The sequence below is a fragment of the Labeo rohita genome, chromosome 9 (assembly GCF_022985175.1).
Source record: "Labeo rohita strain BAU-BD-2019 chromosome 9, IGBB_LRoh.1.0, whole genome shotgun sequence".
NCBI lineage: Eukaryota > Metazoa > Chordata > Actinopteri > Cypriniformes > Cyprinidae > Labeo > Labeo rohita.
Genome location: NC_066877.1, coordinates 34,056,833 through 34,080,621, shown reverse-complemented (window position 1 = coordinate 34,080,621; position 23,789 = coordinate 34,056,833). Strand labels below are relative to the sequence as shown.

Sequence of the window (23,789 nt, the reverse complement as noted above, 5' to 3'; positions counted from 1 at the left end):
CTGCAATGTGAAAGCAATGCAAAGCACGTTAAATTAAAGTAAACCAAACACGCTTATGAACTATTGTGTGTTTCAACAGATCAGACTGGATACACAAGCGCAGTGATATTTATAACAGCCCCAGTGCGCACACACACACGCGCGCGCGCGCACACACACACACACACACACACAGGCACAAAAACACACTCGCCGCTGATTGGCGGAGCCGCGGCAGGCGGAAGTCGAAGGCGCTTGGGGATTCCCCGAGGGAAGTTCCAGCTCATTGTAAAGCATACAAAATGTTCATTTGTACGAAATAGTTCATTTCCTCCCGTTAAACGCGTAAATATACATGTAGCCGCGTCGCGATGTCCAAACTGCGCTTAGCTTTATGTGTTTGGACTATTTTGGAGTGAAGGTAAGACGCCAGTGCTGCACACTAATGAGTGCACTTACTTCATTCACTTCAGTGTGTTCAGAGATGAGGATGTTTGACGGGTCGCTTTTGCTTTTAGTTGATCGAAAACGCCTTGGGCTGTCTGTCACTGCGATGTCTGATTGTGTCTGATGTTATATTTCTGTTTCTTACTTGTTTTGCTAATATTGAAAGTGGGTTTTGGAAGTGTAAAGTTTGTTGGAAGTTTTGTGTTTTGAAACACACCATTTGTATCTAGGCCGGGGCTAGTTGTCACAAGATATATATAGTAATTACTTTTTACTTTTTGGGTCAAAACTCTGGCTTGGTTTACATTATCTTCATGTTTTCATGTGTTGGCTAGTACGTGAGCACAACAGACAAGAGGAATAAACTTGAAGTGAAATGTTGAAGTGAGCAACGTATTTTACATAAATCAGTCAGATTAGGGCAGGGTGTCACATGCGTTTTATAATGTTGGAATTTTATACAATATTAATGGGCCAAAACAATTGTGTGTTATTCTGGCATGTTGCCTTTTACGTTTCCGCTTTTTAAAAAATAATCTTGTGTGTGAGAACAGCTTACAATAGCTTCTTTAATGTCAAGTTCCCATTGTGACAACTTACCCCATATAGTCAAAGTGTGTGTCAGATGAGCTGTAGGTTTTATTCTAAGCGATGATGAAATGCTTATGTAGACAAGTCTTTTAGAGTTCTGTGAAAAGTTTGTGAAATATTGACTGGAATAAATATGTAACGACTAGTCCCGGCCTCCCTATAAAGCCAGAAATTAAAGTTGTATGTTAGACAAATTATATTTAATATTTAGCCATTTTAAATGATTGCTCATGATTTTATAAGCGGTTTCACCACATCATGTTTGACATTTCTTTTAGTGTCTGCATGTTTGGCAAGACTATACTAAACCTAAACTGAATCTAACATTGTTATTACTATTATTAACTGCGTGAATGTTACTTAAAAATACTAAAATTCCTGTTTATTCTTCATCGAAAATGTGAGTTTAAATGTTAGATGTAAAAATAAGATAGAAGAGGACAAACTGTGTTTCTGAAATAAGCCATGCACTAGTTGTTTTATAAAAAATTGTGACTAAATTTTAAATTACATTATTTTAATAATATTAATAAATTGCAAATAAATAAAATTTGTCTTAAAAAACTAATTTAAAGCATTTAAACAGAAATCTTTAGGTCAAAACATTTAGACAAACATTTATAAATAAATCTGAGCTTGGTCGAACTAATTGTGCAAATAAAAGACTGAAAGAATTTTTTTGTTTTGTTTGTTTAATATTTACTCACATTATTTTTTTGTGTAAAAACTAATTTAAAGCATTTAAGCAGAAATCTTTATTAAAAAACAAATTTAAAGCATTTAAGCAGAAATCTTTAGATCAAAACAATTTTTTTTACATTTATTTAAATAAATTTGAGTTTGTTCAAACTGATAAATATAAATATAAATATATATATATATATATATATATATATAGTTAATTTTTTCGTGTCTAAAAAACAAATTTAAAGCAACTAAGCAGAAGTCTTTAGATTAAACCGAATTTTTTTTACATTTATTTAAATAAATTTGAGTTTGTTCAAACTGATAAATATAAATAAAATATTGAAATGTGTGTATATATATATATATATATATATATATTTTTAGTTACAATTTTTTTTCGTGTCTAAAAAACAAATTTAAAGCATCTAAGTAGAAGTCTGTGGATCAAAATGTTTAAACAAACATTTATAAATTTGAGCTTGTTTAAGATGATTGTGCAAATAAAAGATAAATGTAATTAATGTATAAGTGTAAATGTATTGTAATGTATTGTGCATGTTATATTTGTGCTTTTTCAAGTGCAAACACGTCAAATTAGAGTAAAACAAATGCTTATGAACATACTATTATGTTTTTTATTCATTTTTTTATTTTTTTTTTATAGCATATAGAGATGTATATATAATAAGTGCTAAGAAAAATATATATAGTGTAAATATATATAAATGTAATACATTTATTTTGCATGTTATATTTCTGCTTTTTCAAGAACAAATTCTGTAAGAAAAGCCTACAATAGTTTAATGCCAAGTTCTCATCACAGCCAGTCTTAGTTTGTTTTTGTTTGTAATAAATAATAATATTTACACTGAAGCACTAATGTAGACCAGGTGCAGGAAAAATAAAGGACTTTCCATTGACACGCTCAGTGGCTTTTGTCACGCTATCACATTTATCACGTTCATGTGATGTGGGCATAACATGAGATCTTAAACTGGCATTTTATGCTTTTAGTGTCTCTATCTTTGCAAATATGTGTGTTGATGAAGCCTGTGTGTGTTTGTAGCCATTACTGACAGGTCCAGTGCTAATCTGACTCCTCTGAGTTAAAGAAGGGGTGTGTAAGTGTTTGTGTGTGCCTGGGACTAGGGCCCGGGACCGCCCTGTTCGGAATGTTACTGAAGGCCCCGGAATGGACAGGACCATTAGTGAGCAGCTCAACAAAGCCTTCGAAGCGTACCGCAATGCGTCCATCGAAAAAGAGTTGGCCAAAAAGGAGCTTCAGCATAAGGTGCCGTTGTGAACTACTGTAATCGCTTTTATCGTTTTATTTTAATCGATTTGCCGTGTGTGAGAGTGGGCAGATGCTAACCTATCGCTTTTGCAGACCGAGCAGTATCAACGGCACACTCAGCAGCTGGAGAGAAAGATAGAGGAGCAGGCGAAGACCATCTCACATCTTAAAACCGAACTCAGTTCTCTTCGTAAACATGCGTCAGGTTGGAAATGCGTTTTCTCTTTACGTCTCTGAAACGAAATTGTGCACAAGTTTTACCCATGATTAATTATGGAAAGGAGAGGAATTGCGTTATTGATTTTTGTACGTCTTCCTTGACTGTAAAACAATTTATTAGAGCGCCCTGCTTGAAATGATACTAGGAAATGTTTTTTCTTAGTACATTAATAAACATCTTTTTAAAAGTTTGTACTGTATATAATTGTTTTTAAATACTTATTTTAATTTATTTAATTTATACATTTAATTATATGTATTATTTTTTTATTTAATTTGTTAAACGATACTAGGAAGTGTTTTTACTTAGTACATTAATTAACTTTTTTTAAGTTTGTACTGTATATAATTGTTTTTAATTATTTTATTATTTATTTTAATTTATTAATTTTATAAATGTATTTGTATTTATTATTTTTTATTTCATTTGTAAAATAATATTGTTTAAATGATTGTATATAATTCATTAAAGTATTGTTATTAAGACTGTTTTAAATCTTAAAATAGCCATAAAAATAGCCTTTAATGTCCATTTTCACATTTTCATGTAATAGTGAAGTCGTTCAAACTGTCAAGTAATACAAATTATGGGAACTATCTGATGTTCAAACTTCTTCAAAATCAGCACCCTTTGTCTAGATTTTCTGGACAATCAACTTCATGTGGTGCTTTATTACATTTTTTATCTACAAAACAAAATTCAAGTTTTTATGCAGAAGCCTTTAGATCAAAAGGTTTAAATATAAACTTGAATAAATTAATCTGAGTGTGTTAAAACTTCTGTCTGACCTAAAACATTAAAAGAAAAAAAGAGAAAAACATTTAGACAATCATTTATAAATATATATATATATATATAAAACATTTATGCATTTATTACATTTATAAAAGATCTAATGCGTTTATTAGCATTAATTTCATTAGTCACACTCTTTAGTCACATTTTCATATGGTATGATTACATTTTATTATGCCTTACATGCCATGCTCAATATGGGTGCCAACTTTTTTTAGAAAGCATGCCAATTAATGTATTTTTTTATATTTATGTATTTTAAAAAAATAACTAATTTGCTCTTTATGCACTGTATAAAGACTGAGCTGTCTGTAAGACTGTAAATAAACTTATTAGACAGTTGAATAAACTGTCTAACTGTCATTTTTATAAAATTATGCATATAAAAATGATTAAAAATTTTAGTAGCATTATTTTTAATGCACATATTAAAAATGCATGCTTAGTGTGAGAGTAAAATGCTATTTTAGCATGCAAAGTACACAGATGTTAGCGATCACATGCATGCTTTGATGTGATGACTGTTCTTGTTATTGTTGATGAGTCTGACTGTGATAACGTGGCTATGCTTTTTTTTTTTTTTCAGGGGAGGTCTGTGAGCCTGCGTACAGAAAACAGGAAGCAGAAACCTTGTCACCTAGCGATCATCGCTCTGACAACCCATCCAGTTCCCACAGGACTAACCATTTCCTGGTGGGTGTTTTCTCTTATAAAGGGATGTGACTCTGGCCAATGTTTGATTTCAGAGTTTTGCATTTCCTCACGGTGACTTGCAACGCTTTGTCCAAATGCAGCATGTTGTTTTTTTCCAGTTTATTATGCAAATGCACATTTGGTTTTGATGTAATTTTTCTGAAGGGACCGAAAGGACGGTGACCTCAGACCTCCCAGCCTTTATATTGTGTTATCATCGTTAACGGCCTGTAAGCACAGACAAACCTAATAGCTGATAGTTTGCCGTGCTTTGCTAGTTATCCACAGTTCACTCGAGGGTTAAGTTGTGAGAAATGTGTGAAAAAGATGTAGTTCTCTCTCTTCACAGTTTGATATCATTTTTCATCGCTATCTGTCCATAGTGAGAATGTTTCTCTAATTGAATCCAGTGTGATAATTCTTCTCAATTGTTTTAATCTATACCCCTTCTAACCCACAGGGGGCACTAGAGCATAACGCTTTCCTGCTCTCCAGCAGATCTCTAACCAGTGTAGCACAGGCACCGAGAATTGAGTTCTCTCTTATGAAAGGAGGTGTCACTTTTTTTAGATGACTGTTACGGAAAGATACAGACATAACAGTTTGAAATGGCTACTTTCTCCTTTTCCTGAACTTAATCTAGGGTAGATAATGGCCTCCATTCAAAATCTGTAGTGGCCTTAACCTGTAAATGTAACAAAGCATGTTATCCTATAGCAAATGCATTCAAAGGTGACAGAATTAAGGGAAGTTTTTTGGTGAACTTGTACAGACTTTAGAGCTTATTAATGGAAAGTATTTTTTGCTGGGTGAGTCATACAAAACTCTTTAGGTTGAGACATTATTTTAACAGCAATTAAGCACATATCCGACCTGTTCTCTGTAATGCAAAAAAAAAGTTCTCACTATTGTTAAAATATATATATATTTTATAAAAATACATTTAGAAAAAAATCAAAATCAAAATCAAAATCTGATAAATATAATAATTGTTTTTTTTTTCATTAAAATTATCATTAAAAAAATTTACAATTCTGCAAAAAATAAAACAAAATAAAAATAAAATACATTATGGTAATGCAAATGCAAATTTTGGAGGGGATTTTTTTTTTTTTTTGTAAAAAAAATTTCCAACCCGTTCTCTTTAACTAATTCAAAAAAAATTCTCTTTATTGTTACTTTTTTTTTTCATTAATATTGTATTTATATTTGTACATCATTAATATTGTAATTTAAAATAATTAGTATTTATTAATAGTATTAAATAGTATTAAAGTGGTTTTTCTTCATTTAATCAATGCTTATTTAAATATATATTGTACTATTTATAATATATATAGACTATGTTATATATAATATCTTTATAATTATATAATAAATTATTGTAATATTAATAATATATTTTTAATATAGAATAATATAGAATATATTAATATATATATTATTAATATATAATATACATATGTTTTGTTATATATATGTTATATATGCTGTATATATATATAAAATATAAATATATATGTGTATGTTTTTTTTTCATAAATATAAATTCATAAAAAAAACGTTAAAAATCTGCAAAAAAAAGTAAAATACATTAATGCAAATTTTGGAGGGATGAATATAGACTTTAAAGCTGAAATATCAAATAAATAAATAGCTTAATGAAAGAAAAGAAAAAAGAAAATCAAAAGAAAAAAGCATTAAGGTAATGACAATTTTCGAGGGTTTCTTTATTCTGTGTATCTGTTTTGTTCTTGTGCAGATAAACGAACCCACAGAGTATTCCAGGATGCTTCCCCATTCGATATCTGCTGCCTGCGAAATGAAGAGGTACATGAATAATATCGCTTTAAAAAAATCCATTTTTAATGAAGGATTTTACACTTCAGTCCCATGGGCACCCAGACAAAAGGTTTAATCTTGAACTAAAACAACTGATTAACAACTCTGTTGAGTTTGTTTATTGGAATTAGCAGGTCAGTATTGTTCTTGCAGAATATATCTTGTATAATATCCGAATAACATTAAAGAAAAAAGCACCCCTGATGCCCTGTGCTCATTAAATACTTATGTATTTCCACTGATGTAGGATCAGTTTGAAAAAAAGGGGAGGTGAACATATTTACATGTTCGTAAATGTCATGTTATATGACATTCAGAAATGGGGAGGTTGAAGTTTATAGTTCATGGCTTTTTTGGTTTAGGTTAAACAGGGCTTAGAGTGGAAAATGTCACTGAAAGTGAAAAGGATGACCTAGATATTTAAAATATTGTGGTAAAATGACCCTACAATCAATAATATTTTTTTGTAGTGAGTGAAAATATTTTTAACACAGTTTCCAACATTGCAGACATATGGAAAATGAACGAAAAATGAACTGAAAACACAATATGCATATTATATACACATAATGCACATTATAAATCAGATGTTTCTTATATATGCGGTTCTTAATGGTATGAACTTCATATTTACTTATATGAAGTGTTTAAAACTGTTCCCAAAAAGTTTTAAAATAAAGTGCTTCCTTTTAAAGTTGACATTTTGGTACATGTAAAACAGTTCCCAGCAGAGTGTGAGTCACTAGATATTCTGGATAAAGTTTTTTTTTTTTTTTTCAGATCTTAACACTGATTGTTGTTTTTATTTTGAAGCAATCCAGTAGACATTTAACTTCTCTTTCTCTTTCGATTAGTGAGAATGTGCTGGACACTTGGCAGGAAATCCAGGGGACTTTCCAGAGGATTCAGACTCTAACCAGAAGGCAGAAAGATCACCTAAAGCGAATCCACAAAGGAAACGAGACGGCTAATGGTAAAATCGTTTTTTAGGACCTAATTTGAAATTTCGGACTAATATCCTTTATTAAATTATAGCTGTTAGACCACCTCACCACCCAAGTGCGTTTCTTTCTATTCTAATTAAATTAGGTAAAATAAAAACTGTGGAGTTACAATTACTTTAGAAATGTCACAACAAATTAGTAATTATATAGCTGGTAGTGTATTGCAGCATACTAGTAATTATACATTTCATTGTTTGTTCTTCCCCGCAATTAAAAGCAGAAATACTTGACGCAAAGCCACGGTGTAAGGGCTTTTTGCTCCAATGACCTCTGACCTTCACTCAGCATTAAAATAGACTGAGCAGATGAGCATGTTCAATTATCACTTTGATAAATGTTGTTTTGAAGCAGCACACTGTTACACAATTACATGTCCTCTGTGAAATCACTTGGAAAACAATACGCCAGTGAGATGTATTTTTGGACGTGGTTGCATGATGGAAAGCATGCAGAAAGGACGGTGTGTTTTTGCCCCACGGAACGTCCATACGTATTAGACATAATTAGGGCTGTTTGCTAAGGAAAGCATTAATAATAGCTGATACTATTGCTCATACTAAGGGTCAGGGCTTCTGGAAAACCCTAAATATATCATGCAAAGGTTTCATTTAAGTCTTTTTATCTTAAATGAGAGCAGAAAGTCTCATATGCATAAAGTTGAGGCATTAAATGTTGCATGCACTGCAAAAAATTAATATCTTTCTAAAATCCTTTTTTTGTTTTGTTTTCTAATACGAATAACATCCTTAAATCAAGATACATTTACTTGAGGTGCCAAATTATAAATTAAAAATGTTTTAATTAAAAAGTAATGGAAATCTGTTTGAAGTTGTTCTATACTTTGTCCTCAAAGGGTTTTTATAATGTTTTATTAAAACCCTGTCATGTAATAAAAATATTTTAAGTACCAAAAAAGCTATACTTGGCAACCACCAGCGTTTCATAATTCTGCTTTTACAAATTAAAAGTCCTTTTGGTTACATCACAAAACAAGATTTATTGGCATCACTGTGGATATGCTGGTTAATTTAGTCAGGGCTCAACGCTAAGGATTTTTTCTACTGGCCCACTTGGGCCGGTGGTTAAAATTGTTACTTGCCCGGTCAATTTTCACAAAAAAATTAAATAGATACTGTTATCATTGTTTTTGACTCATGTTGTCTTTTATTTTAATAAGTAAGCTTATATGACACCAAAATTTTACATAAGAATTCTCGATTCCAATTTCGATACACCTAGACCTACTAGCCTAACTAAAATTTTTTTTTAATTAATTAATTTATTATTATTATTTTTTTTTTTTTAAGTTATTATTTGTTTGTTAAAAAAAAAAAATATTTATTTATTTTTTTTATTTATTTATTACTGAAGAAAAAAGTGGCATATTACATACAAAGATTTTTAACAAGGCTCCTTTTGATTTTACAGTTTTTCTCCCTTTCCCACAACCAACCCCAAAGAACACACAGACACACCAGAATAAATAAACAAATAAATAAAAAATTAATAATAAATAAATAAATAAAAAGAAGGGAAGTACTCTTAATAAATAAGAACCAATTCCAAAATAGAGAACAAAATCTCAAAGTTTTGATATTACAAACAATGAGGAAATACTTGACATCATTGTAAGCCCATTATGTCCATTATGAATGTGTTAACCATTACAGTGCGTACAGGCCTTTTTAGTTACACTGTTAATTTTAGTTTTAGTTTGGGGGGAGAGTTACGCCCTTTTCAAAATATGACAACAGTGGAGACCATACTAAATAAAAACGTTTAGTTGATCCTCTAAGAGAATATTTTATCTTTTCCAATTTCAAAAACAGCATCACATCACTAAGCCAGAGTGAAACTAAAGGTGGTTTACTTGATTTCCAATCAAGCAATATTCTTCTCTTAGCTAGCAAACACACAAAAGTGCCTTGACAATTTTTGGACATTACTGTACCTTGCACAGGTACTCCAAAAACAGCCATTTCAAAACTAGGCCTAATATCTTTATTATATGCCTCAGAAAATTTTTTAAATATAGTTGTCCAATAATCAGACTAAAAATGCTTTAGCAGAATGACATCGCTCACATGTGTCAACAACATTTGTGTACATCTTGGACAGTCTAACCTTACTATAATGAAGTCTGTGGAGGACCTTGAACTGAATTAAACCTAAGCGAGTACAAGAGGTTGTACCTTTCACTCTAAGTAATGCATTGTTCCAGATTTCCTCTCCCCCCCAAGAAAAATATTTGATTATTATTAATATTTTATTACAAATGAAAAGATGCTTTAGGGAAAAACAGCAGACAGATGGAAAAGCGCAAAATTAGTCTCTGCCAGCAGGTGGCACTTTTGGAATAACAGTGATATTACCTTTCTTTGGTTACTGCTGTAAACAAAGCAGTGCTGTGCTTATGAACCATAGACTGGAAAAAAAATATGTACGTAGTGTCCCCGTGACGTCACCTGTAGGTTTCTGAAGAGCATTTTTGAAGCTCTTAGTGGGCGGGAGTCGGCCGTCGCCATCGTGGAATCGTGTCACTGCACGTCACTCCCGGATAATCGAAAATGTGCAAAGAGGCGGGACGTGGGCGGAGTTGGTTCCTGAAACCACGCCCGCCTAGCAGGAAGGTGGTGACAGCAGCGGCAATCCACCTGTCACTCAAGTGGCCACGCCCTAATTTATGCAGAACTTTAAGACTTAATATAATTTAGACGGATGAGTTACAAAAAATTCACCCCCTCACAGTTGACATGAAGGGCACAATTAGCTATATAGACCAAAACCACTTTTTGTACCAGGCTGTAAACATTTTTTTCTGCTGTAAAGTTGGGCATTTTAACATGGGGAGTCTATGAGATTAACTCCCTTTTGGAGCCAGTCTCTAGCAGCCACTCGATGAATTGCAGTTTAAGTCACTTCCGTGTTGGTTTCAATAGAGCAGGAGGTTGCCGCTTGTTATAAACTCTACTTTAAATGCATCATACATGGGCAAATGAAAAGAAAACGCCACGTAACCTATTCTTAAAATAGTCAGTTTTCCTGAGAATGAGATACATTCATATAAACCACCGTTTCAATATTTAGGATAATGCTTCCAATATTTTGTGCAGTGTGAACTGTGATCTTGCTCTGCCTGCTACAGTATTTTATTCTCTTTGTGTTCGTCTTCAGCGTCTCTGACCTCTGTTAACGGATGTTTAAAGAGTTTGTAATATTTCTACACACATTTTGAAAAATGACTGCATGCAGTTCGTGTGCAAGCCTACTCCACTGTATAAATTAAGTATGGATTGATCATTGTTAAAGGTACAAAACTAATCATAGACTATGATTGTAGGCTATTTGTCCATCACAGACACGTCTCTCTGTGATCGCATAAAATTTTAAATGAACAAGGCTTAAAAACACGTGCAAATGATAAACTTTCGTGACGACACGGCAAATCCGTCAACTGTCCCGAGCGTCTTTCACGCTGGCCCCAGGCCATCAGGCACTCCTTATTGTCGAGCCCTGTTAGTTATTATGGAATTAACAATTACCAATTGTTTGAGCAAACCTTTGAGAAGAGGTAAAATAACAAACTACACGACTGCATCCCTCTAGCCAGTATTTTATTTTTTTTTATGCAAAAGGAGATGTTATGCAGAATGTCCAACCTGCTGTTTTCCATACAGTGATAGTGAATGGTGATTTATAAATTTAGGCTCCTTATGCGTGGTCAGTATGACTTGTTTGCTGTGTTTTCTGTCTTCTAAAGCTATATGATGTTTCAGATTTGCAGTTGTGCATATTTAATATTGATCCATTGCAGTCTGTTTCACAGCATGCAAGAATTAATGCTGTTTGCAGTCACTGATTTTAAAAACGGACAAGGATAATTAACAGTGAAAGACAACTCAAATTATGCTTTTTCGTGTCTTTGGGACTTTAAAGTACATATCTTCATTCACTTTTGTTGTATGGAAAAGAGCAGCTCAAACCTTCCACAAAACATCTTTTCGTTTTACTGAATAAATTCTGAAATAATAGTAATAAATAGTTATAATAATCTCTCTCCTCACAGTGATCTCAAATTTGCTGCTCTTTAAAAAAAAAAACATCTCCATCGTTCACAAGGAGGTTGAATTATGAATGTCTGTAATTGAATCTGAGCCATGCTCTGGTGATTATGATTTCATAATGTTACATTACTAGCTCCACGTGCCTTCTCAGTGTGATCACAGACTTTGATCAGGACGCTTCGGAGGTGAATTTCGAGCTCTGTAGTTGATTTTAATTGGCCGGCGTTGGCTTGCAGTGGCAGTGGCTGACGCAGTTGTTATGGTAGAGCAATTCTCACTGCATTGTTTGGTGCTAAAATTGACAGAGTTCCTCATTAATAGTCAGCGTTGCATGGTGTGCATATCACTGCTGTGCTTTCTTTGCATTTGCATACTAATGTGCTCTTGTATATATATGGGCAAGAGAGAGATTGGCAAGAGAAAATGCTTGATGTCTTAATGCTAAACTACAACCTGTTTATCTTCGGGTTCTGAATGCAAGGAAAATTTGAGATTTTTCTCCACCATTTCCATTTGTGTTTTGATTAATTAATTTTGATTTAACTTTTATTTAGCAAACACGTCTATGCAAAGTGACTTTAAATTACCATGCTCTTAATTATCTAAAAGTGTTTATTGTTCAAGTGAGCTAAAAGCTTAGTTCTTAATTTAAATTTTAAAGTTTTATTGCACCAGAAACATGTTTTTGATGCAGTAAATATATGATACTACATTTACTGATTATTTCACACACTCTTTTAAAGATTTCCTGGAAAACTTTGGCAAAAACTGCAGTGATTAGTTTTTTCTCTTAATATACATTTACGTTTAAATAAAAAAAGGCATAGAAGAAAATGTTACTTTGTGATTATTTCTGAAAATTACTAGCAATTTCTAAGAATCGGCAAGTGATGCGTTGAATTAAGCATAAAAGTAAGTATAAAGACTGGAGTATATTTTATAAAATGTTTAGTTTTATTTACAACTTTTAAAATAAGTTTTTACAGTATGCATTTAGTAGGATCTTTAATCACAATTAGGCATTGCGATGTGTAAATGTGGTAAACAGTAGTGTTGCATTGCTTTTTTAGTTCAAAAGATCAATGAAATTTTATTTTTCATGATACAAGTGCTGGTATAGGATAAATGCATAAATGTTTTGTTGATTTTTTTTTTTTTTTCTCTCTCTCCAAAGCAGTTTTTTCTGTCAATCCATGCCCAACTGCAGTGATTAGTTCTTTCTCTTAATATGCATTTACATTTAAATAAAAAATGCATAGAAACCATTATTTTTCATGATACAAGTGCTGGCATAGGATAAATGCATAAATGTTTTGTTGATTTTTTTTTTTTTTTTTTTTTTTTTCTCTCTCTCCAAAGCAGTTTTTTCTGTCAATCCATGCCCAACTGCAGTGATCAGTTCTTTCTCTTAATATGCATTTACATTTAAATAAAAAATGCATAGAAACCATTTTTTGCTTGTTAATTATTTGTTAAAATTACTAGCAATTTCTAAGAATCAGCAAGTGATGCATTGAATTAAGCATAAAATTTTGAGGTATAAAGACTGAAGCATTTTCTTGTAAAATTTGTTTTATTTATTTACAAGTTTTTATACTGTGCATTTAGCAGGACTTTTACCGCAGTAGGTGTTGCAATGTGTAAATGTGGCAAACAGTAGTGTTGCATTGCTCTGTTTGTTCAAATGATCAATGAAAATACATTTTTCATGATATTAGCGCTGTTTTTGGATAAATGCATTAACGTTTTGTTGATTTCCTATCTGTTTCCAGAGCAGTTTTCCATGCCCATCCAGTGCACCGAAGGCACGGCAGAACGGGCCGAAGTTCCTTTTCCCTCACCGCTGAGGTCAGAGGTTGAAGATGCTTCAGCCTCCACCTCCCTCGCGTCACGTGGCGCCGGCCCGGACGGAACGTTTTTTGATTCCCTAAGAGGCCTGAGTGTGAAGTTTCCCCCGAGCACAGAAGACGAGTACGACTTTCTAAACAGTACGCCGGATAAACAGGTGGACCTGCCCCTTCACAGGCCAGACCTTGGAGACAACCTGCACACGATGAGGGAGGAGTCTTATCCGTCATACTCTGCACCTTCTCCGTCCACTCACACGTCTGGATCTTCTGCATCGCACGAAAATGTACGAGGACCCCAACAGGTAAAATAGACATTCACACCCAGGATGCCTTAAAAGTTGGTAACTTTATTAAAGGAACAATTCACCCAGAAATATGCTGAAAATTTACTCATCCTCAAGCCAACCAACATGTAGATGAGTTTGTTTCTTCATCAGATTTGGAGAAATGTAGCATTGTATCACTTACTCACCAATGGATGTGAATGGGTGCCGTCAGAATGAGAGTCCAAACAGCTGATAAAAACATCAAAGTAATCCACAAGTAATTCACACCACTCCAGTCCATCAGTTAACGGCTTGTGAAGCCAAAAGCAGTGCATTTGTAAGAAACAAATCCATCATTAAGACTTCATTTTAACTTCAGACCATCACATCTGGTCAAAATATAAGTCCATAAGTCCAACACTTCCTTCAGTGAATAAGTCCATCCCCTGTTGTCCTTGATCTGTGCAGATTTCTCTTCTGATTCAGACAAGATGTTTTTTTGACTGGAGGAAGCAATATTATGATTTTAGTTTCTTACAAACATGCATCTTTTCACTTGTCATGATGTTAATTGATGGACTGGAGTGGCGTGGATTACTTGTGGATTATTGTCATGTTTTTATCAGATGTTTGGACTCTCATTCTGACGGCACCCATTCACTACAGAGGATCCATTGGTGAGAAAGTGATATAATGCTACATTTCTCCAAATCTGATGAAGAAACAAACTAATCTACATCTACATTAACTGCAATGCAACCTCAGAAGTGACTCTTTCAGTATTCTAATCCATGTGCCACACAAATTGCATTCCTTATGTGAGGTTCAGGACACAGTTGCTTACAATAGAGATTGAGGTCAGCATTCAAATCTACAAATTTGGTTAATTAGCATTGAAATACACAGCACTTTTAAATAATACAAAGTAATTTGGGTTAAAATTGTACATTTGAAATTAGAATGCATTTCAATCAATAATAAAAAGTAATTTTTAATTAACATTTCTCTTAAATTGGAACCTTTGAAAAGGTTTTTAATCCAATTTTTAGAATTGTTTGGAAAAATAGCCAAAGAAGCTAACATGGCTTTAAAAACAATCCAAGGTTATTATTGTGAACTAAAATTAAAACCATACAAAAACAATTTTTTGTTTTTTTGTAACAAAATGACTGAAATATAAAATGTATAAAATATAAAAAAATTCTAATTTTTGTTTAATTTAACTTAGAGTATAAAAAATTAAAACTAAATAAACTAAAGCTAATAAATAAAAAATATATATAGGCAAAAACAAACTAAAACTTTAATTAAAATTGAGATAAAAGCAGAAAATATAACAATAAAATCTAATTCTAAATATTAACAAACACTATAATATTAGTTCAGTTATACTAAAATAACACTTTTTTTTTGGAACTGAGCTCATCACAATGCATTTGGGATTGTCTGCACATGCAATTCTTTGACAAATCAAGATATTTTAGAAGGGATTAGATACAATTTGGTTTTCATTTTAATTCATTCTGAGCATAAACCATAGGCCTCCTTTCTAAATAGTAACCCGTTTTGAAAGAAATAAAGTGGTTAATAATGCTCTTTATAAAATGAAATTACACTGTGCTGTGATCAGGTACAGCTTCGTATTTACATTACGTATTTGACAACATTGCATTACTAATGATGACTCGTCGACTGCGGTCAGTACTGGACAGGTAAACTTTTCCCCTCATAAGAGAGTGCAGGCAATGAAAGGAAGTGGTGTGAATCTGAAAGTTGGTTGTGGAAAGTTTTGGTCATTGGTCTTTAGGAGAAATTCCAATTTTCCATTCAGTTGTTTTCAGTTTTTGTTCCTTAAATCATTATTAATCTCTGCAGCGTAAAATGTCGTCAGTAATTCCGCTTATCTTTTTTAAAAAGTCATGCATTCATGATGTTTTAAAATGCTAGGCAGGCATCTCTATAGATTTTGCAATTTATATTAATGCAAAGCATAATGTCTTTGCATGTATGAGTTTTTTTTTATTTATATATATTTTGACATCTAGAGAATATTTTTGATGCATTAATAATCTTAATACAGGACATTATAGAAAAGCCCATTCTGCCTACATAGGTGACATTATAAGGCCCCATATGCACTCTCCAAAAGCAAAGGCTGTTTCACAGCATGATTATGATGCCTATTATGTTATGGCAATCCCATAATGCATTGTGATGAGCATTGTGTTAATGCATTAAATGCAATTCATTCAGAACCTAAAAGTGTTGATAAAAATTACTTCAATCTGCCATAATCTGCTTTACCCAGTATTTGTGTGTGCTGTTTATTTTAATGCTTATTGCATAGTTAATACCGTGTAGTTAGCTTCGCAACATGCTCATGGCAAGCTTTTAAAACAAACTAATCAAGTTTTCTTTGCTCTTCATATAAAAAGCCATATTGGTTTGATATTTGATGTGTATGTAGAGTGTTACACATTGGTCACTTATGAGGGTCCATTACAGTGACAATCCCTTAAAAGGCAGCTGCCTATGTAGCAAGACAGCCCACTAGGTAATATTGTGTATATAAAGAGACCTTTGTTGAATGTCTATAAAAAAATATTTTTAACAATACCATTATATTACACAAAAATTGCCAACATTATTATACATGGTTCATTTTCAAAGTTTACATACTCCTTTTAAATATAATAATAATAATAATTATTATTATTATTATTGTTATTATTATTATTATTATTATTATTAATACTAATATTATTATATAATACTAAATTATGATTTTATTATTATTATTATTATTATTATTATTATTATTATCAATAATAATAATAATTAATTATTATTCTATTTAAAGTATGTATTGTTATAATTTAAAATATTAATTATTATTATTAAATATATTATTATTAGATTTAAAATCTGAATTATTCGTATCAAATATATTACTAGTATATAAAAAAATATATATATATATATATAAAAATATATATATATATATATATATATATATATATATATATATATATATATATATATATATATACTATGTATCATTAATATATTAATAATATGTATTATTAAAATATTTTAAATAATAATAATACTTATTATTCATTATAGTATTATATATTATTATATTATTTGTATATATATATATATATATATATATAATAAAATATTATTATTATTATTATTATATTTTAAATATTAATATAAAATTATCAAAAAGCATAATACAGGAAAACTGAGAAAATAAATAAATAATTTAAAATATGCATTATTAAAATATTTTAAATAATAATATTATTATGTTATTATATTATTATATTATCATATATATATATATATATATATATATTCATTATTATTTTTTTTAATTATTATATAAAATTATCAAAAAGCATAATACAGAAAAACTGACTAAATAAATATTATATACAGTATTATACATTATATACAAGTTTGTATACTCCTTATGAAATATTTTTTAAATATAGGATTATAATTTCTGTTCTTATAAAAAAAAATCTTAATTATTTAAAATATGTATTATTCAAATATTTAAAATAATAATACTAATTATTATTTATTATATTATTATATATTATTATTTGTATGATAATAATAATAATAATACTTATGATGATTATTATAATTAATATCATATTTAAACATTATTATTAATAATAATAATAATATTATTATTGTTATTTTCCTGATGTCATTTGGTCAACATCTATTTTGCATTTATTACACAGGACAAAATATGATCTGAATTTGCAGTGATGACCCTGTCCAAAAGTTTAAACACCCATGGTTCATAATATCATATGGTTGCTTCTCTGAGCACCAGTGACTGTTCTTAGTCATTTGTAGCTGTAAAATGAGTCCCTGGTTTGTCCTGAGCAGTCAAGACAGAAATCCTTAATGTCTTTGGATCTTCCACACGTTTGTGTTCTTCCCCACAGAGGCTCAGCGATGCTGAAATCCAGAACAATTGAGCGAATCAAACACAGTCACTGATATTACGAATAAAGAGGGAATGCAAAACCATATGATCCTGTTACATTCTTTTTGTCTTGTGGAATATATGTAAAAATCTGTTCTGCAGCTGTACTTTAAAATGCTAAACATCTTACAGATTCTGGAAGGGGTGTGTAAACTTACACATTTACAACTGTATATATTTGCAGCTTGTGAAATTGCAGAGGAAACCTAATTAAACGCATATAAGGCCGACATATAAAAGAACCGTATTGTTTTTACCTGTCCATATGGAGAACCGTGAAACTCACACCTATTATGTAAGGCTCACATCTGCACGGGAATTCAGTGCTGTTCCATTTAGGATGTCAATTAGGATGTGCTAAGACCACAGAGAGCTGTGAATCACATATTACCTCGTCTTCTGTGTTGTCGTACTATTACACTTGTTTCCGGACTGTTCTTTTTTTATTGTCGTCAAGCTTGAAAGCATCGCAGATACCTGGGCTCATCTGTTTTAAGAGCAAGGGAAAAAATGTATAGTGTTGTTGGCAAAACAGGCATTTCAAACGGAATGGCTAAATTATGAAGTGTAAATCTGGTGTCATCCAAAAAAAGAGCCGCAAAGAGCATTTTTTTCCTATCATGGTGTTTAAAAAAAAAAAACAGTGCTGTTTGCAAATGGGCAGATCTTAATATATGATAACAGACTGATTATGAAGACAGTTGTTTTGTTTATCATATGGCTTTGTACAGAATGTCTGATAAGTAAAAAAAAAAAAAACGCAGAAAATCTGCATAATATTGTGTGTGTGCGTGTGTATATATAATATAAAATACGCTGAAGATTATAGAAGGAATAAAAAGACATGTTAAATTCTCAAATTAAATTATTATTTTTTAAATGTATTATTACTAATAATAATAGTAGTAAAGAAAATTGTTATTGTAGTAATATTTATTATTATTATTATTAAAAATAATAATAAATTATTATGATTAATAAATTATATATATATATATATATGTATATAAATATATATATGTATATATATATATATATATATATATATATATATATAAATAATATAATAAAAAATAACAAATATTTGTTTTTTTATTATTAAAAACAATAATTTTGATTAGACAACTATGTCACGTAAATGCATTTAGCTTTTATTTAGTATATTTTATATAGCTTATAGTTATTACATATATATATATATATTTTTTTTTTTTTCATTTGTTTATTGTGTTTTATTATTATTAATATTTCCGTATTTTTTTTATCATTTTATATATATAAAATGATTAATTTTTTTATTTTTTTTTTTTTTTTATTATTATTATTATTATTATTATTATTATTATTATTAAAAATAATCATAATTTTATTACACAACTATTTCACATAAAGGCATTTAGCTTTTATTTAGTTTATTTTATAGTTTATAGTTATTACATAGTTTGTAGTTTATTTAGTTTTGTTATTGTTTTTCTATATTTTTATCTTTTTTATATGTATATATTAATGATTTTATATTTATACGATTGATTTTATATTTATACGATACGACAGACTGAATTAGCTGCTCAGACACCTTTGATACCAAAACAATCTTTCATTTTATTTTTTATACAATCACATAATACCTTCAAAAAAATTTCACTAGCATAAAACCAGATATTATTATTATTATTTTTATTATTAATAATAATAATAATAATAATGATAATAATAATAATTATTATTATTATTATTATTATTGTTGTTGTTGTTGTTATTGTTATTGTTATTGTTGTTGTTATTATTATTATCATTATTATTTTAAAAGTATACTTGTATATAATGTATATAAAATGTTTTCCCACTATAGCAGAAAGTCTGATATATTTTCTTTTTATTGTTGTTGTAATAATAATAATAATATTAATAATTATTATTATTAATAATTGTAAAAAATATATATATATTGTATAATTATAAAAATGCTTTTTTCAGACTATCAGAAAATCTGATATATTTTTTTATTATAGTCTGTAACAATTGCTATTATTCTAAAAAAAAATGAAAAAATATAATATTTTAATATTAGAATGTATTTTATTATTATTATACAACTATGTCACATTAAGCCATTCGCTTTTGCATTTCATTTGCACAATTTTTTTTTTCTTTTATCATCTTCAGCGTACTTTATCCTTCAGTTTGAGCGTATATCTGTAGTGGAGCTACGGCTGCATGCTGAAGAGTTTAATCTTGGCTTTAGTTTCCCCATCATGATCTGATGCCAGCTTAGCAAATGGATAATTGTCAGTATCGTTGCCCTCATTGCTGTCTAATGTCCTTTGTCTATGTCCAGCTTTTTTTTGGACTCCAGACCTCCCGGACTTGTCCGCCCAGGCGCCGGGGACAGACGCTCAGCAGATGAACAGCCGAGAGAAGTGTGCCTTTTGCGAGGATGATGTACCCCCAAATCACATGTATAGCCACCTCAATTCACACTTCAAGAACAAAGCTGGCGATTGACACACGCGGGCGAGGGGCCGGCCGCCGGACTGAAACGGCCTTTATTCGTGGCTTTGTTGAGTAGCGCGCTACCCGTCTGAACACATTTGCTCACGTCCGTCAGTGACACGATGAAGAGAGCGGAACCTTCCGCCGTCGTTTATTTAATTAGGAGAACTTTAAACGGTTCATTTTAGGGTGGTTATGTCTTAATTAATCTTTTTAGCCGCATTTTAGTTGGAGGCGTTCCGATGACTGGCAGTTTCACTGTAGAATAAAGACGTGCTTCCTTTTTAAAGTCATTTAATTTGATATGACAGCTTCAAAAATACGCTGTTTATGTGAGCTCAGCATCTCACCGTTGTACTTTTATTCAAATGCATCCCAACTTAAAGAGCTCGTAGCTCCTATCTGTACTGAGCATATATCGAATTAAAAACAAAATATCATTTTCTAAAATTATTTTACAGTTCTACAAACATCAGGCAGCTTCAACTCCTGTTTATGAACATATCACATTTGTATTGCAATTTTCAGGTATAAGTGAAACCGTCACGGGAGCCACATGTCGGTAACTGTGCGATTTTAAGTCATAAATCCAATTACACAAATGCTTGTTTTCTGTAGCAGTGGTTACAATCATTTTTCTGCATCCTTTTCTCCAAACTTAGTTCCAGTATCATATTTTTGTAATAATTCTGTTTAACGTGAACGCAATAAAACCACACTGACATACATTAAGACAAGAGTCACTATATAATTAAAAGCTTGAATTATGTCCTCAGGCCGGGGCAAGTTGTCACATTTCTCGCAATCTTCTTGTCGTTTCAGCAGCGCGGCTGGTAAATTTAGCGATCGCTGGAAAAACGTTCCATTGAAGTGTTGTGGAAGTAATAACTCCTAATTGCTTTAATTTGATCACTTAATGTTAATGCGCACCACCTGTATGAGGGAATCTGTTCAGAATGAGAATAATCTCAGATAATTATTTTGACGATAAACACCATCTGGTTTACGAAAGCACTTCTGCACAGGTATTTCAGGTTAATTAAAACTTTGTTTCGACACGCAGTAGCCAATATAAGCTCAATTTGTGATTACATGCACAATTATCTTACGATTTATAATGCATTATTTTGTGGCCTGATTGCTATTAGGCCTGTTTTAAGGCCATGCGGTTTATTCACGTGAATGAACAGGTGCAAGAAGCACTGAGATGAATGAAGAAATACTAACGAAGCGATTTCTAGCTCGCAGACTAAATTAGCTGCTCAAATACCTTAAATGCCAAAACAATCTTTCGTTTTGTTTTCATACGATCACATTATACCTTCGAACTGGCCAAAAAAAAAAGGTTTTCTCACTAGCAGAAAACAATACATTACTGTCACATTATTATTATTATTATTATTATTTTTTGTAAAATGTATCATAAAAATGTTTTTCTCATTAGTAGAAAATTTTGTTATTTTTATTGTAATAATAATAATAATATTATATTATTATTATTATAATTATTATTATTATTTAAATGCATAATTATAAAAAGAATGCTTTTTCACTTGAGCAGAAAATATACATTTTATTATAATATAATTTTTATAATAATAATAATAATAATAATTATTATTATTATTATTATTATTATTATTATTAAACATTTGTAATTATTTAAATGTTTTTCTCATTAGCAGAAAATCGTATATATTTTATTGTTGTTATATTAATAATGATAATTATTATTATTACTTTATGCATAATTATAAAAAATGCTTTTTCACTTGAGCAGACAATCTGATATATTTTGTTAGGATATATAATTTTTATAATAATAATAATTATTATTATAAAACATTTGTAATTATTAAAGTGTTTTTCTCATAAGCAGACAATCATATTTTATTGTTATATTAATAATAATAATTATTAGTGTTATTATTAGTAGTATTATTTATGCATAATTATAAAAATGTTTTTTCTCTTGAGCAGAAAATCTTATATATTTTATTATATTATTTTCATTACAATAATAATTAATAATAATAATTATTAACATTATTATAAGACATTTGTAATTATTAAAATATGTTTCTCATTAGCATAAAATCATACTATTTTATTGTTGTTATATTAATAATAATATTAATAATAATTATTATTATTATTACTACTATTTTTTTTCCCAGTGCATTTTATCCTTCGGTTTGAGCTTATATCTCTAGTTGAGCTATGGATACATGCTGAATAGTTTCATCTTGGCTTTTATTTCCCCATCATTATCCGATGCCAGCTTAACAAATGCATAAACTGCAGTGTGCTCTCGCGTGTACAGATGTGCTTGTGTTTTTATCGGAGGATCTTAAACCATGTCCTTGATGCTGCATTGGACTGTGTGTGTGTGGATAATTAGCAGCCTCGTAAACAAACGTAATCATTTTCGCTAATTCCAGCGACGACGCGTTGAGCAGAAATGTGTATAGTCGCACACGTGTGTGCAGTGAAGACCTCGCAGCGCCCCGAATTACAGCCTGCTAACACACACACACACATACACACTGCATAGATGAGCTGGTGTGAAGAAGAGGAACTAGTTTTGTTGTTGTTTTTCACACTGGCAGACTGACGCTACACATGGGGACTTTTGCAATGTGGAGCTTCAGTGAAGAAAAGATCCCTAAAAATATTGATTTAAGGGATAATGTACAACTAGCTGGTCATTATCGCAAAATAAACACTGATTGGGCGATTCAACAACACACAGCGGCGTTTACTTCGCGATAATGACCAGCTTACTGTATGTTATCATGATTATAGAGTTGTTCAGTTTGTGGTTCTAAAACCTGAAAAAGAATCAGCAGTTTCAAGGCTTGGCTTCCTTTTGGAGTTGCCTATGGGTTTTTTTTGCTTTATGAGTAAAATAAGATCTGTGGTTAACATTTCAGGTTTTGTTCTGAGACAAATCCTAAACATTCATATGTAAAGTTTGAAGCCACTAATGTTGTTTTGTTTATTAATGTAACTCGCTAACAAGTTTCTAAATGCAGACTACAAATTACAAGAATTTTAGTACAGAGTTTGCATGCTTGATGAATCTGAAAAGTGTTATAGTCCTTATTTAGCAACTTTAATTTTAAAGGCTGTTCTGAAAAACCTGTAGGAAATTCCCTAGGGAAGGCATGATGAGTTATCCAGGTCAGCCTACAAATTGATGTCATGACTAAACAGCTCTATTTACTGCTACTTGCCAAATAAATAAATAAATGTGCATTAAATATCTTATTTTGTTGCATATGGCAGTAGTTACTAAACAGGGGGCTGAGGATAACTTCAAATAATTTAAACTATTATTCCAAAATATTAAATCTACATAATATTATACTACAAAACCAGTCTTAAGTAGTACAGGTATATTTGTAGAATAGCCAAAAAAAAAATTCCATGAAGATATATTGTAAATTTCCTACCATAAATATATCAAAACTTAATTTTTGATTAGTGATATGCATTGCTAAGAACTTCATTTGGACAACTTTAAAGGAGATTTTCTCAATATTTTGA

At 30.7% G+C, this 23,789-nt stretch overlaps 1 protein-coding gene across 2 annotated transcripts; it reads left to right on the top strand.

Annotated features, from left to right (window-relative positions):
- Positions 1-219: 219 nt before the first annotated feature.
- On the top strand, positions 220-20,968 carry tank (TRAF family member-associated NFKB activator). Of its 2 annotated transcripts, XM_051119728.1 has the most exons (8): positions 220-400; positions 2,771-2,995; positions 3,092-3,203; positions 4,600-4,706; positions 6,469-6,536; positions 7,403-7,521; positions 13,389-13,769; positions 20,089-20,968. In XM_051119728.1, exons 2-8 carry the CDS (start codon positions 2,897-2,899, stop codon positions 20,250-20,252), a joined length of 1,050 nt encoding a protein of 349 aa, XP_050975685.1. In that variant the 5' UTR covers positions 220-400; positions 2,771-2,896; the 3' UTR covers positions 20,253-20,968. The 2 variants fall into 2 exon arrangements, with proteins under 2 accessions (XP_050975685.1, XP_050975684.1); XM_051119727.1 differs by lacking the exon at positions 20,089-20,968 and having other exon boundaries at positions 221-400; positions 2,854-2,995; positions 13,389-13,811.
- Positions 20,969-23,789: the final 2,821 nt, after the last annotated feature.